The 13,425-nt window shown below is 49.6% G+C and overlaps 2 protein-coding genes and 2 non-coding genes across 8 annotated transcripts; 1 reads left to right on the top strand and 3 right to left on the bottom strand.

The window, feature by feature from the left end:
- Positions 1-3,559: 3,559 nt before the first annotated feature.
- On the bottom strand, positions 3,560-8,487 carry C11orf88 (chromosome 11 open reading frame 88). 3 transcript variants are annotated; one of them, XM_040652203.2, is made up of 5 exons: positions 7,681-8,487; positions 5,786-7,219; positions 5,025-5,084; positions 4,621-4,673; positions 3,560-4,343 (listed from the first exon to the last, which is right to left on the bottom strand). In XM_040652203.2, exons 2-5 carry the CDS (start codon positions 6,077-6,079, stop codon positions 4,283-4,285), a joined length of 468 nt encoding a protein of 155 aa, XP_040508137.1. In that variant the 5' UTR covers positions 6,080-7,219; positions 7,681-8,487; the 3' UTR covers positions 3,560-4,282. The 3 variants fall into 3 exon arrangements, with proteins under 3 accessions (XP_040508137.1, XP_004948184.1, XP_024999091.1); XM_004948127.5 differs by having other exon boundaries at positions 5,786-6,174; XM_025143323.3 differs by having other exon boundaries at positions 3,560-4,340; positions 5,786-6,174.
- Positions 6,377-6,450, bottom strand: MIR34C (microRNA 34c). The gene has a single exon (NR_031485.1). It is a non-coding gene; the product is annotated as a microRNA 34c (primary transcript).
- Positions 7,105-7,188, bottom strand: MIR34B (microRNA 34b). The gene has a single exon (NR_031484.1). It is a non-coding gene; the product is annotated as a microRNA 34b (primary transcript).
- Positions 8,488-10,400: 1,913 nt separating the features above from the next.
- Positions 10,401-12,549, top strand: BTG4 (BTG anti-proliferation factor 4). 3 transcript variants are annotated; one of them, XM_046903755.1, is made up of 6 exons: positions 10,401-10,501; positions 10,646-10,693; positions 11,004-11,199; positions 11,450-11,587; positions 11,755-11,950; positions 12,111-12,549. In XM_046903755.1, exons 3-6 carry the CDS (start codon positions 11,027-11,029, stop codon positions 12,279-12,281), a joined length of 678 nt encoding a protein of 225 aa, XP_046759711.1. In that variant the 5' UTR covers positions 10,401-10,501; positions 10,646-10,693; positions 11,004-11,026; the 3' UTR covers positions 12,282-12,549. The 3 variants fall into 3 exon arrangements, with proteins under 3 accessions (XP_046759711.1, XP_046759710.1, NP_001265052.1); XM_046903754.1 differs by having other exon boundaries at positions 10,401-10,693; positions 11,007-11,199; NM_001278123.2 differs by having other exon boundaries at positions 10,501-10,693.
- The last annotated feature ends 876 nt before the right edge of the window (positions 12,550-13,425 follow it).

Below are 13,425 nucleotides of genomic sequence, written 5' to 3'. Positions count from 1 at the left end.
GAAACGATGAAGATCTGTTTTATCTCACTTCCTTTTTTTTTTTTTCTCTCCTCTTGCAGGGTGAGTGAGGGCTGCAGTAAACCTGAGAGCAGTTCTAGAAACAACAGGACCACAGAGGAGGTGTGTGCCTGCTGCTCCCCTGGAGGATGGGGTTCTCGCAGTGAGAAGTGTGGGAGGTGCTGGTGGGGGGGGGGGGTTCCAGCAGCCCTCCCCTGCTGGAGTTGGGGGTCCTGATGCTGCTTCCTGCTCTGGGCCACTCTCTGCTCTCCTGCAGTGGGGTACAGGGGCTCAGCACCCCAGAGTTGCATTCTTTGCCCCTCTCCCCGTGTCCTGGTGCAGCTCATCTCCCAGAGAAATGCAACCAGCCCTGCCTTCATCTCCCTGTTGAGGAGCTGCAGTGATGGAGCTTTGCAGGAGGATGCAGTGTGTGCCCTCCATGTAGAGGCAGAGGCTGAGCTGACCCAACAGGCAGACCTCAGCTCTTCAGATGAGCGCTGCATGCTGGTCCTCGGATGCAGCAGAACCTCAATCCTCCCACCCTGCCTGGTGTGGGCTCTGTACTCCCCAGGTGCCCATTCCCTCTGGCTGTTGGCAGCAGCAGTGGCTTCCCTGGGTGGTGTTGGTTGGCCAAGGGCTGCCCCTTTGGGTGGGGTGTTGTGTGGGTGGGGTGCAGCTCCTCCAGCTTGTTTTCCTGGGTGTGCAGAAGCAGCGTGGTGGTGAGCAGTGCTGAGTCGTGCAGGTGTGACAGCTTAATTCTCAGCTTATTTGTGTTTCTTTAGCATCTTCCTGAGTGAAGGAGGTGGTGGCAGATTCCAGTGGGAGAGGCACCTCCTGGCTGGGGCTGTGAGGAAGGTGGGAGCTGCTTCTCGGTGGTACTCTACCCCCCAGGTTGGAAGGTGGGAGGCAGGGCTTGGAGGGGCTGTGCTCAGTGTTCTGCAGCTCCTGCAGTGCTCCATCACTCAGGCAGAGGTCTTGATGTGATGCTGCTGTTGGGCTGGGGACAGTTTTCCTTGCAGAGCCGTCCCCTCTTGCCCACTGTGGGTGGCCTGGCCCCACTCTGATGCTGACCAGGCGTGGGTTTGGGGAACTCATCTCTGGGGGAGCAGTGGGTGGAGGGCTCACTGTATACTGCTTTGGGGAAGGTCTTGAGCTCCGGTGCCCGGCTGGCTGCTTCTCCAGGTACCCACGTGTCTCAGTGAGGCTCTCTACCTTGGAGTGCTTGAAGAGCTTGTAGGTCCCACCCTCGTTCTGGATGATGCTGTGTGTGATCTCCAGCAGCTGCTGCCAGGAGCTCAGGCAGGGGGCTCCGTCAGCGTGCAGCAGCGTTGGGTGCTATCTGCCTTCTTTTCCTCCTTACCTGGGGCATATCGGTGATCTGCAGGATGTGGATGTACTTCGAGAAGGTCCCCACAAGAAGGGTAACTTTAGATAAAGGGGGAAAAAGAATGCAATTGGGTGGTGGTGGGAAGGATGAGGCTGGTGGTACAACCTTTCCTCTTTTGGCAGCTCCTGCAGTGGACTCTGCTCCCACTCTCTGTTAAGAGCACGATTATGACTTAATCAAGTATAACTGGTGCTCCTATATGCCTAATGCTGTACAGAACCCAGCTGAGCACCCCGCATGGGTGCCTGAGCATTGTCGTACAGCAATGTGAAGCTCTGCAGGGAAATGCTTGAGTGAGTGCTCTCTGGTCCACTTGGCTCCAAAGCAGCAGCAGAGCTGAGCGGAGGCTGCAGGGAAGACACGGTTTGCCAAAGGCCCTGCTGCATTTATTCTTCAGCTCTCATACCAGTTACGTCGTCGTTACAGAGCTGCTGCCATGGGCTGAGCCTGCAGCTTCCTGTGTGCTCCCAGGGGCAGCACACCAAAGATGGCTTGAGGATGTGGAACACATCATGCACCTCCTCTGCCCTGTGTGTAAGAGCAGCACTGCTGCTTCAGGAAAATAAAAGCAGCTGGGGTGCATGGTGGGGTTCTCATTCATCCACGCTCCCTGATGGGGCTTTAAATATCTTTGTAAGTGGAGACCATGAGCTGTCTGTAACAGCAGTGCTGATGTTTGACCATCAATAAAGTGCTCTGTGCTTACTTGGTGTTTTGGTTTGTGCCTTTGAGCTCCCAGCCTGGCAGAGCCTGGTCCTGTCAGCTTCATGCCCTCCCTTCACAACCATCCTTGGGAGAGGGAAATCAGAATCCCCATCATCACAGAAGTGAGGAGCAAAGTCAGATCAGGCGGCAACAGTAACAGCACTCATCCCAAGGCAGGGTGGGCTGCCCCATGGGTGCTGCTCACCTATTTCCCATTCTACCTCTTTCACCTCTTTCCTAACAGAGGTGGTGGGCTCTGCTAAATCGGGCAGAAAGGCGGCAGGGAGGGCAACAGACAGAGCAGCTCAGGACTGAGACACACAGACAGGCGCTTTGGGGAAGGAAATCCACCTCCTCCAACCCAACAGTTGGCGCTTGGCTTGTTCTCAGCTTGACCTGTTGGGCAGAGGATGCACACATTCCAACCACTGTGCTTTGAGTCCCCACACCCCCAGGAAAAAAAAAACCACACTTCCTGTGCAAAAACACCCATAAACTGAACCAGGAGAAAAGAGTGAGAGGTGAAAGGCCCCAGGGACACCCAGGGACAAGGGGAGGTGGAATGGGGATGGACCGGAGCTGAAGGGGCACTCCCAGTGGGGGTCCTGCTGTGTGCTGTCTCTGTTGGGATCAGAGGAGATGCTGTGGATTTCACACCCTGTAGGCACAGCTCCCCCAGGCACAGCTGGCTGTGTCCCTGCCTGGTGCTCTGCTTGCAGGGCAGGAGGAGGAACTGAGCCCCAGCTGACAAAGTGCCAATAGGGAGCAGCTGTGGGGCTGCCCTCACCCCCAGCCCAGCACTGGCCATGGCACACTGCAGGACCCCACTCCCCTTGGGTCCCCCTTCCTCCTCCCCTCCACATCTCCCCACCCAGAGGAGTCTGCATCCTGTCTTTAAATAAGGAAACAGGCAAAGTTTGTGCAAAACATTTAGGTTTGCTGTGAAAACGAGAGGCAAATGTGTCATGGTTTTATGGAAGAAAAGCATTCAGCATCTAAAGGAGAAAGGCAGCATTGCTGTGTACTGAAGTACACCTGGGGTAACACTATCACTGTCCAGACTTCTCTGCTGGGTAACTTTGCAAACAAATCACAGGGAAGGGAAGGGAAGGGAAGGGAAGGGAAGGGAAGGGAAGGGAAGGGAAGGGAAGGGAAGGGAAGGGAAGGGAAGGGAAGGGAAGGGAAGGGAAGGGAAGGGAAGGGAAGGGAAGGGAAGGGAAGGGAAGGGAAGGGAAGGGAAGGGAAGGGAAGGGGAGTGGTATTTATTAATAGGTATAAGAATACTTGCCTTATGTGGGGCTAACATGGACATCCCACCCATGACAGTTTCAGGATCTGTGCTGAAGACCTCACTTTGCATTTCCTATGTCCTTGGTGTCCAGGGCTGGGTTTAGGGAACACCCAAGCACTTCAGCTTTACAGATAAGAGCTATTTAAATAATGACTTGAATCTAAGCAGAACAGGACAGATAATTTGGTAAGACAACCAGTTTAATGTCTTTTAGAAGACAACACTTCGAAGCATGGCATATCCGTAAAGACGACACGTTCTCACTATTACTATTATCATATGGAAATGCCTTGAGTACAAGGAATAACTGAGCACCTGAACTGACACAGCCTGGGTTTCGGGCTGAACTTCAGCCTCTGACATTGTCTTAAGGCTCCACCAGTAAGCAGGAGTTCTTGGAATAGCACCCGACAAAGGAAATCATCTTTGTCAGGATGTACGTCTGCTGAATCCATTGGGAAACATTTCTGCACTGGCTCTGAAGGAAAGAAAACAAGGGAATACACCCATGGCAAGCAGCAGCACTATGTTTTGTGCAGTTACTGGTGGACATGCATTCTGCTGCTTGCATTCGGTCTCTTCCAATAGAAGAACCCAACTGGGAACAAAGTGCTGTTGGACACAAAGTGGTTCTGACATGGGAGCAATAGAGAGGGCTTCCAAAACCACCACCAGCACAACAGGGCACCACAGCTCAGTAACTTTTCCAAACTAAATGTTCATTTTAACTTCAGCAGAACGGGGACATCTGGGCTGGGTTGAGAAGCTGCTGCAATCCCATCGCAGCCGCTGTTGGCCGTGCTGTGTCTCAGTGTGAACAACAAGAAATGTGACCACAGCAGAGGTGTACACAGCCCAAAGTCCCAATCAGAGCGGGTCGTCACCTCCAGAACTGGGCTGGGCTATCTGAGGGCCTTCACTGCTTCTTGGTCCTCACGCTCAGCTTCAAACGCCTTCTGCCTGCTGCAAAGAATAGGGATTAATGAAGCTGTGCGTTGGCTTTAATGGTCCCTTCCAACTCAAACCATTCTACGACCTACTGATAAACAAATGGGGCACTCATAGGGGGTGCAGGAGTGACGAACAGCAGCACTTCCCACCTTTCCACTTCTAAGTTTTGTCATGACAATAGGATAAAACTGAGGTATTTTCACAACATTAAGAACAATTAAGATGGGATGTCTTTTCTCCCAACACAGATCCACACTGTTTGGACAGGAAAGCTTTGGTGTTTCATTACCTTACTTGATCGCTTTTCATCTTTGGTTTATGTGGACGAGAAATCAGCTCTTTCTGAAAAGAGAAAGACCCTCTGATCACCATTCATTCCTTCCACATCCACCCGCTTCTATCACATGTAACTCAGTTGTATTAGTTGGGATACGTGGCCCTGCGGAAGGGCAGAAGGTTAACCTCACGTGGGGTAAAACCTCACCCATCTCTGCTCCATACGGTCTGAATTAGAGCTGAAGGAAACAATGGTGGGAGAAACGTCAGCCCTCAGAGCCCAGCAAAGGGGCGGTGAGGATTCCTTCAGCAGATCCAACCGAAGCTGGGAGCTGCTCTGTAGGGATGCACAGCTGGAGGCACAGCTGGAGCGCAGCCCAAAGCAATCAGAACATAACCCAAAGCAATCAGACGTACCGCGATCCTTTCTGCTCTCTGCTTCCTCAGCAAAGCCAATATTTCTTCTCTCTTCTTGGCCTGAAGAAGAAACATTTAGCAAAACGAGCTCAGAAAAAGGATGAGCTAAAAGCACGCGATGCTCGCAACGTAAACCTCCTCATTGAGGCTGAGAGCCGGCGTGAGCATCTTGAGATTCCAGGAGTAAGGCAATGCCAGGGCTTCCTGTTTTAAATGGGCTACACTGATTTCTCAGATTTACAGTGCTGAGAGCTTTGAAATGTCATTGCTGACCACAAAATACTCTACAGAGCCCATGAGAATGACTGATGTGCAGCTCAGCCTGGCACAAGGAATGCTCCAAATACAACAGCTATTCTGCCACCATGCCTCATTCACTGCACAGATTTCATTTTCCTTTTGGGCACCTGAGGCTCATAGCACATCCTGTACCAAAAAGTAACACGGTATCGTTGCAGAGTCAGGCCATGTTATTACATATTTAATTCTGGTTGCCTTTGTTTCCACCGGTTGTGTGCATTTGTGATACACACATGGGACGTTAATAGATGGGTTAGAGCAATATTGGCCTCAATAAAAGGCTCTATCTACAGATCACATCTGTGTCCTGGAAGCACAACCAGCTGTTATCTGCACAGCTGTTAGCCACGACCAGGCTGCTTTTGGAGCTGCTCTTAACGTCATTCCCAAAGTTCCAGAGCTCCGCCAAAGGACACACAAAGAACGGCGACGGGAGAAGAGTTGGGCTGAGCAGCTCTTACCTGCTGGCCATATTTTGCTTTTGCTTCAGCTTTCTGCACGCTGAGAGCAGCTGATGGGGTCCGCCTGTGGGCCGGGGTCTGCCCAGGAGATGGGGTCTGCCCAGGGGAAGGTCCCTCACGCCACAGCTTGGTGGGACCCAGGGAGGACTCGAGCAGCGGCGGCAGCACGGCGGTGCTCCAGAAGATGCGGGCAAACTCCACATGAGCTGGGCTCGAGCCGGCAAAGACGAGGTGCCCATCAGGCTTTGTGCTCGTGGGGACACGTGAGGCTGCGCCCCGATGGCCCCCCTCCATCTGGTGGCCCCAGTCCTGCCCTGCAGCCTGGGCACGGCGCTGCCTGCTCTGCTGACACGTTCCCGTCAGCCCGCGCTGGGGCTCTGCTGTTCACACTGATGACAAAAACGTTTGTTTTGATTTAGAAACCCGTAGGGCTGAATTGCATTTCTTCAACACGTGTAGGCGGACGCAGAGTTTGGCAAGCCCAAGGCTGAGATCAGCACGGCCTATGTGTACAGATTTTGGGAAGAAGAAAAGATTCCCTTTGCTCAGAAGATGAATTCCTGTGTGCTCCCACTGGGCTTTCTCCCCAGCCTTTTTACCTGGCTGTGTGGTTAGTGATTGGTCCTGGTGGCAATCAGCTAACTACACTGCCTGGTAACCAGGCTGATGGATGAACTCCTCCCTTCCTCGTCCTACTTGTATGAAATTTGGGGTTTTCTAAGAAAGAAAACAAACAACACCCCTCCCCCCACTATTACAGCAGGTTATAACACTGTTAAGTATGTATTTTCCCCCTTATTATAATTACTGAACGTTAAGCAAAGTGGTCACAGTCAAAGCCACTTATAGCGTTCGCTGAGCTTAATATTTAATCAGTGCTTAAAACCCTACTGGCTTACTGGCTTCTTAAGTCAGACATGAAAGCTGAATGCAAATGGTTTTCTTTGTAGCTGACAAAGGCAGAACAGACCATTCTCAGCCCATTCCTGGTGCATCAACAAAAAGTCTTCATGCAACTGAACAACTTCAGCACAGCGGGCAGCGTTTTGTTCCAAAGGATTTTAGCACCAGTTTAGCACAGACTCATAGAACATCCCGAGATGGAAGGGACCCATAGGGGTCACCGAGCCCAACTCCCAGCTCCACGCAGGACCACCCAAAAATCAGCCCATCCATTTAAGCAAATCTGATATTTCACTCGATATTGGCAACGCACAGCAATGTCTGTTGGGCAGCTGGAAGTAAGGGTGTAAGCAAAGAAACGCTGGCCCTTTTTGCACTAGGAATAAGGACGCAGGGAGGCTGTCACACGGGGTCCTGTGCCTTGTTTTGATGGCAGTGAATTTAGTGATTGTGGGGCGCTGGGTACAATCAGCTAACTACACTGCCTGCAAACCAAGCACTGCTCTCAGGATGGTGCCGTGGCATTCACACCTGGAAAAAGAAGAAAGCACTTCCAATAACTGATACTGAAGCACTCCGTGTGTTATTATAGCAACAGTCGGCACTGTCGGAAAACATTGGTCGTACCACCCTTAGTGCCATTCCGCTACATGCAGGGCTCTCTTTTTTCCCCAGACACAGGAACAGAGGCAGAGGTGGTTGTCAGCCCACACACTGCTCACATGCTGTGGTGCCACCAAAGCAATAGGAAAATCCGTTCTGCAGAAGCAGTTATAATTAATTGTGCCTCGTGTCCAATGTGCGCGTGTGCAACTAATAATACCACAAACGTATTTGATACAGATTTATCAGGGTGCTGCTAACTCAGCGCTGAGGCAGAGCCCATAGGGTTACGGGGAGAACTTCACCTGCAAATTAAACTTTCGACCACAGCTGCCATATCCTTAAAATGCAGGAAAAAAGAATGCAGGACTTACCCTTCAGCAGCTTACCTTGCGAAAATCCTGCCAGGGACTGAATTTGGAATAAAACACTCAAAAATAATTAACAGGAGGAGAAAAACGGCTAACTTCTTCTTTCCTTTCTTCCCATCCGCCGGGCACCGCTTTCCCAGGCAGACACGGGGATGGGATGGACCCTACAGAGGCACCTGGGTCCCCATCTCGCCCCATGGGATGGCTGCGCTGGAGTGGCCCCAGCCTGGTGTGGGTCAGCCCCACGCCTGCAGCCTTTGTGTACGCTGTGTCGCCATGGTCACTCAGGGCTGGTGCCTGCAGGATGGACCCACGCTCCGACCGACCGCACGGCTCTTGGGGCAGGGAGCTTTGTTGCAGAAGAGGTTTCTATGGGCAAAGTCAATACAGGGCACAAGTCTCTGCCTTCTCCTGGGGACAAATGGCCGTGGGTTGGGCCAGAGCCGCAGGGGGTGATCCAGATTTGATGCTCTGACAGTCCAGCACATCCCTCTGGAGTGATACCTGCAACTTCAGGCTGCTTTTGGTCATAGAGGAGCTGAGGTGCCATAGAAGGATGCCCCAGGACAGACAGACCCACAGCTCTGACAAAGCAGATGGAGAGGCCTTTTCTCTAAGGAGGTTGTCATCTCAGATGTTTTCCCTTACAGAAATACATCACGCTTCTTGATCTTACATCAATAGTTGTGACTTCAGCTGCTTACCTGGAGGTGTCTGTAGTTGATCTATCTACAAAAAGCAGGCGGCGTAGAGAAGGAAGGCTGCCACCAGCAAGATGCACTTGGTTCTGTTGGTACTCGGTATGGAAAATGCAAACACTTCTGCAAGGCTGGCTCTTGCCAGCAGTGTGCTAAGGGAAACTGTTTGCTCTAGGTTTGGCCTGCAGTTACTAGAGAAACTGCATCTGACTCTCTTCTCTTTGCACTTCATGCCTAGGCTTGTCTGGTGACCAGGAGACCCACAGTTTAATCTAGCTAGGAATGCTCGTGCTGAGTTCAGGCCTGACCTGAATTCTACTGAAGCCTCTGGACAGATTTCCATTGATTTCAGGGAGCTCTGAAGGCTGTGGATGCCCCATCCCTGCAGGCATTCAAGGCCAGGCTGGATGTGGCTCTGGGCAGCCTGGTCTGGTGGTTGTTGACCCTGCACATAGCAGGGGGTTGGACCTGGATGATCATTGTGGTCCTTTTCAACCCAGGCTGTTCTACGATTCTATGGTATGATCCCATGAACATCCAGGGACAGTAATGCAGTGTTTTCTAGTGCTACATTACTATTATTATTTCCTTCTTCCCAGCAATGATTGAAGAGCCCAGCAGCCCTCAGGCATCCACTCATTTATCTAACGATCCTCATCAATCAGAACTCCTGGCTGTTCATAATGCTCTTTGCAGAACCACTGGGATGCTGACAGAACCAGCTTGGACACAACTTGAAATGGGTGGGAGCACAGCTGGTTGAGTTGCTTTACACATCTCACGTAGGGGCAGAGGGCTCACATTTTCTCTCCGACACTCCCTTAATTCTCCAAGCCGGAGACCCAAGGCTGTGCTTTCATGCAGTGACAAGTGACAGCATAACGAAGGATTTTAGTTCAGTGATTAAGCCTAATTAAAAGAGACAGTTCTTCTTGTCAATGAAACGGGAGCTCAGAAATGCCCACTGCCATTCCGGCTTCTCTGTCACTAACAGAAGCGCTTTTGAATTCATGCATGATATTAAGAACCCCAAGATAAAATGTTCTCATTGCCTCATTTCAATGGCAGCGTTAATGATTAGAGCCAGCTGGACGGGTCGCGAAGAACTTTGCTCAATTTTTCATTCTTTTCTTTCCTTGCCCGATGCAGAAGGTTGGTACAGCCCTGGGTTTGGCCCCCTGACATGCAAGAAACAGCACTTATTGCAGGACCTGTCTGGTTTCTCAGGTGAAGGGTTTGTTTACGGCTGGCTTACAGTTCTTGTTAGCTATGGGAACAATGAACTCAACACGTGGAGGTGTTGCAGGCATTCAGGCCTCTCTGACCGTCCTTTGTGCAATCTGGTCACTTCTTTTATCACGGAATTTCCCAACTCACAGGGCCTGTCCAGACAAGTTACAGCTGGAGGAAGGCAAGAGAGTCTGCAAACCCATCAATGGACGCGTTGCTCTGACCCCAGCCAGCCCTATGAGCACTCACATTGCTTGGCTACAACATCTACAACCAAATCAAGAACCTGTTTGAACGCTCAGCTCTTTTCACCTTAATTTGTCATTTTGTCTGAATGGTTTCTGATATCTGGCATTGGTGGCACAAATTCCGCAGGCAGAAGAAGGGGAAAAAGAGAACGCATCAACTTATTGCCTACAACTTAAAACAATGAAGCATAGAGTCATAGACACAGCAAGGCTGGAAAAGACCTCCAAGATCACCCAGTCAACCATCCACCTACCACCAATGGCTCTCACTAATCCACATCCATCAGCACAACATCTGAACATTCCTTGAACACCTCCAGGGTTGGTGACTCCACCACCTCCCTGGGCACACCAAACGTGAGGGCTCCATGGGGAAAGGAGCAGTGCTGCACAAAGTCCACTAATAGCAGTGAAATGAGTTTGTAACCACTTATTAAATTTACTCACTTAAGTATTAAACTGGTGTCTATCTAACAGACTCATGGAGATGAAAATCCATGAAACATACCTTAACAAAGGAAGCTGTTATGGGGATAAAACCACCTAGAGTGGAAGTAGCCTCGAGCCTGGCATGTTGATCAAGTAATGGAGCACACCTGAATGCTGCTACAGCCCTCAGGGCCACCTGTATATAAAACCTGAGCAAGCTGTGGTGGTGCAATGGTGAGGGAAGGGTTGGGTGTTTTTGGGAAGAGTTTTCCTATGTTTTGTTCTTCCTTTTTTAATTAAAAAAAAAAAAGAAAAAGCGAGTGAAAGCTATATAGGTTTTTGTAGCATTAAATCTCTTTCTTCTGTGGCTATCTGAAGTTGTATGTGAAGTATATTTCAGGTTTTCAACAACTTTGGTCTGAGAAGGTAATGTTTGTGGTCTTTATTGTATGTGAAATAACTGTAGGTACTGCTGGGTGGTGGCTGCAAGGCATCAATGCTGTTTAAGGAGTAATACCTTCTAAGCTTTTATGTTTTAGCAAGTGCACTGTGAGTGCTTTCCAGAAATCTGTTGAACTGAATCTGTTGTACCCTGAAGTACTCACTTCTTTGGTAGTTTGGGTTATTTAAGTTTTATCTGATGTGGGTTTTAACATTTCTCCTTGCAACCTGATAGCACCTTGATGCCATTAAATTGATCTGGTGTAGTGTCTCATCTCTCCTGGTGGCTCTCTAGCAGTTGAAGCACTTGGATTTAAAATGAAGGATGAAATCGCTGCTACGGTCTTCTTCATCACGAGGCTGATAAAAAGGGAAGACAAGCTGAGCAAGCACAAAATAGAGAGATTTGCAGCTAAGCTGACAACGCTGCTGTTTGAGAAGTACAAGAATCACTGGTACTTGGACAATCCATCCCGAGGACAGGCCTTCAGGTAAGAGGGCCCTTGGGAGAAGGGCAGAGGGCCTGACTTCTTGAGTACAGGGCAGGTGGTCTTAAACTGACTTCTATAAGAAATTAAGCTTCTAAAAATGGTTGAATTGCTGGCTAACTTTCTGATAGCCTCTATACATGAGAACTTGCACCACCGTGCCAGCCGTGCCAAGATGAAATATGGTGAACTTCATCCTATTTCTTGGAGCAGAACTTGCAAAGTGGCAGTGGAATCTTGTGTTCTTACCCAGGTGTATAAGGATAAACAAACATCAGACGAGAGATCCACTGCTGGAGCAAGCTTGTGTGGAGAGTAATGTGGACTTCAACAAGCTTGGTTTGCCAAAAGAGATGACACTGTGGGTTGATCCATTTGAAGTGTGTTGCAGGTGAGTTGAACCTGTGACCAACACCATAATGTTGGGTGTTCTGTGGGAACCTCATCCTCTCCAAGCCCATTACTAGAGGCAGAGATTGTGCTTCCTTGGTAGTGTCAGGTGAGTGGTATCTACACTGCTGGTCCAGAGCTGCATGGCACAAACACAGTTGCTTCCAGGTATGGAGAGAAGAACCGGCCGTTCACAGTTGCTCACTTTGAAGGAGAGGAGAACCCAGAGCTTTCGCAGCAGATCAACTATGCTGTTGACAGAGCAGCTCTAGATTATCCTTCTGGCACCTCTTCGGATGACGAGAGCTTCAACAGGGAGCCAAAAGCTATCCCTACTGTCAGCAATCCTAACAGTGTCTACCAGGTAAATATGTGGTAATGGTCTGTCCCTTTTGGTGAGAGCCACCATCTGTCCTGGAGGCTCCTTCACAAAAGACTGTGATAGACTAACAGCTGTTGGCCAGACTAATCTCCCTTTTCTTGCCCAAACACATCTTAATGCTGTCTCCTTTCTTGCTGTCTAGTTTGACTACTGCAAGACATCCATACAGTCCTGGTCTCAGTATCTTCATAGGAAGACACACATGAATGGCTCATCCTATGCCCAGCACAGGGCTTACAAAGCCTTCAGGCCAACTGTTGCTTTCCCAGGACCACGTGTTGATAGATACCACTGGATCAATACCAAGCGGTAGATCTGTGGCTGTCCCTGTTCCAGCAGCCTCTAACACTGAGCTGTGCTGTGGGATGAAGGCTGGTGCTACAGAGCTTCGAAAAGAGAACGTACTTTCTGTCTGTTCCCTATCCTCTTACTCTGTACTACTGAAACTTCTGGGTTTTTAAATAACATTTTAATATTTTAACAGTGTTATCAAGACTGAAAAATTAACGTGAGATGCTACTTGTAAGCTAAAAAGGAAATGCATATATATCAATAAATCTAATCATGTTTGCTTTTTAAAAGCTGTCCAATCCCCTCTTGGTGCCTGAAGGGAGTTTAAAAAAAAAAAAAAAAAGCATGGGTCAAGGAAGACTGATAATAAATAAATACACCCTTAGGGTTGAGGATGAGCAGATAAGTCTGCTTACTTCTGGCCCAGGTAGCAAGAGCAGCAGCGCACTGCTTAGCTGCACTGGGAACACAATGCATGAAGCTCTGCTATGTGCAGCTGTGGAGGAAGGTCCTGTGGCTCCAATTGGGTTTCTGGCTGTTAGGCTACAGCTCACCTGTCAGAAGAAGCCAGCCCATGAACAGGAGAGGGATAGGTGGTGGTGTAGCTCTCCTCAGCTGTGAGCAACACAGGAAACGTCACCTTCTTGAAGGATGGAGTACTTAGCAAAGGATGTCTATTCTGTTCTGCAGTACTGTGTCCCCCAGGAAGCTTTTCCTGCACCACGTGAGTCACTTTAGCTGTCTTCTCACTCAGCCAGAACTCTGGAGAGATGGAGACTACACTTTCAGTAAGAAAGGGCTCATTGGAATGCTACTGGGCTTCTAAACTGTGCTCTAGGATACTTTACTTAACTCAGTACTGGCAGCCACTCAGCACAATGGCTTTGCTCTTTCTTCCTACTGACTTGTCTCCTACTCCAACATCTCCTGCTCCTTGAACTGGGCCATGAGGGTAACAAGCAATGGTGGTAGCTTGTCTTGCTGCTTAATCTCTTGAAAATGCTCAACAAGCTTGTTGTCAAAACCTAATAACTCGTGTAAGTACATATGACTGCTTACTGCAGTCACTTCTTCTTGCTGTAGTCCACCTCTTGCTACTTAACAAGCAGTGATGAAAATGACTGATGTGTAGTCCTGACGGAGAGGCTCTATAAAAGAAGACAACC

This window comes from Gallus gallus, chromosome 24 (assembly GCF_016699485.2).
Source record: "Gallus gallus isolate bGalGal1 chromosome 24, bGalGal1.mat.broiler.GRCg7b, whole genome shotgun sequence".
Taxonomy (NCBI): Eukaryota; Metazoa; Chordata; class Aves; order Galliformes; family Phasianidae; genus Gallus; species Gallus gallus.
The sequence above is the reverse complement of the archived record's forward strand: the minus strand, read 5'-3'. Positions and strand labels throughout refer to the sequence as shown.

Coding starts and splice junctions, on each gene's coding strand:
- C11orf88 (XM_040652203.2), bottom strand. CDS start 6,079: ATGGAGGGGGGCCATCGGGGCGCAGCCTCACGTGTCCCCACGAGCACA. Junction 5,085..5,785: donor AAGCAAAATATGGCCAGCAG/GTAAGAGCTGCT, acceptor TTTCTTCTTCAG/GCCAAGAAGAGAGAAGAAAT. Junction 4,344..4,620: donor ATGAAAAGCGATCAAGTAAG/GTAATGAAACAC, acceptor TATTCTTTGCAG/CAGGCAGAAGGCGTTTGAAG.
- BTG4 (XM_046903755.1), top strand. CDS start 11,027: ATGAAGGATGAAATCGCTGCTACGGTCTTCTTCATCACGAGGCTGATA. Junction 11,588..11,754: donor CCATTTGAAGTGTGTTGCAG/GTGAGTTGAACC, acceptor AGTTGCTTCCAG/GTATGGAGAGAAGAACCGGC. Junction 11,951..12,110: donor ATCCTAACAGTGTCTACCAG/GTAAATATGTGG, acceptor CTTGCTGTCTAG/TTTGACTACTGCAAGACATC.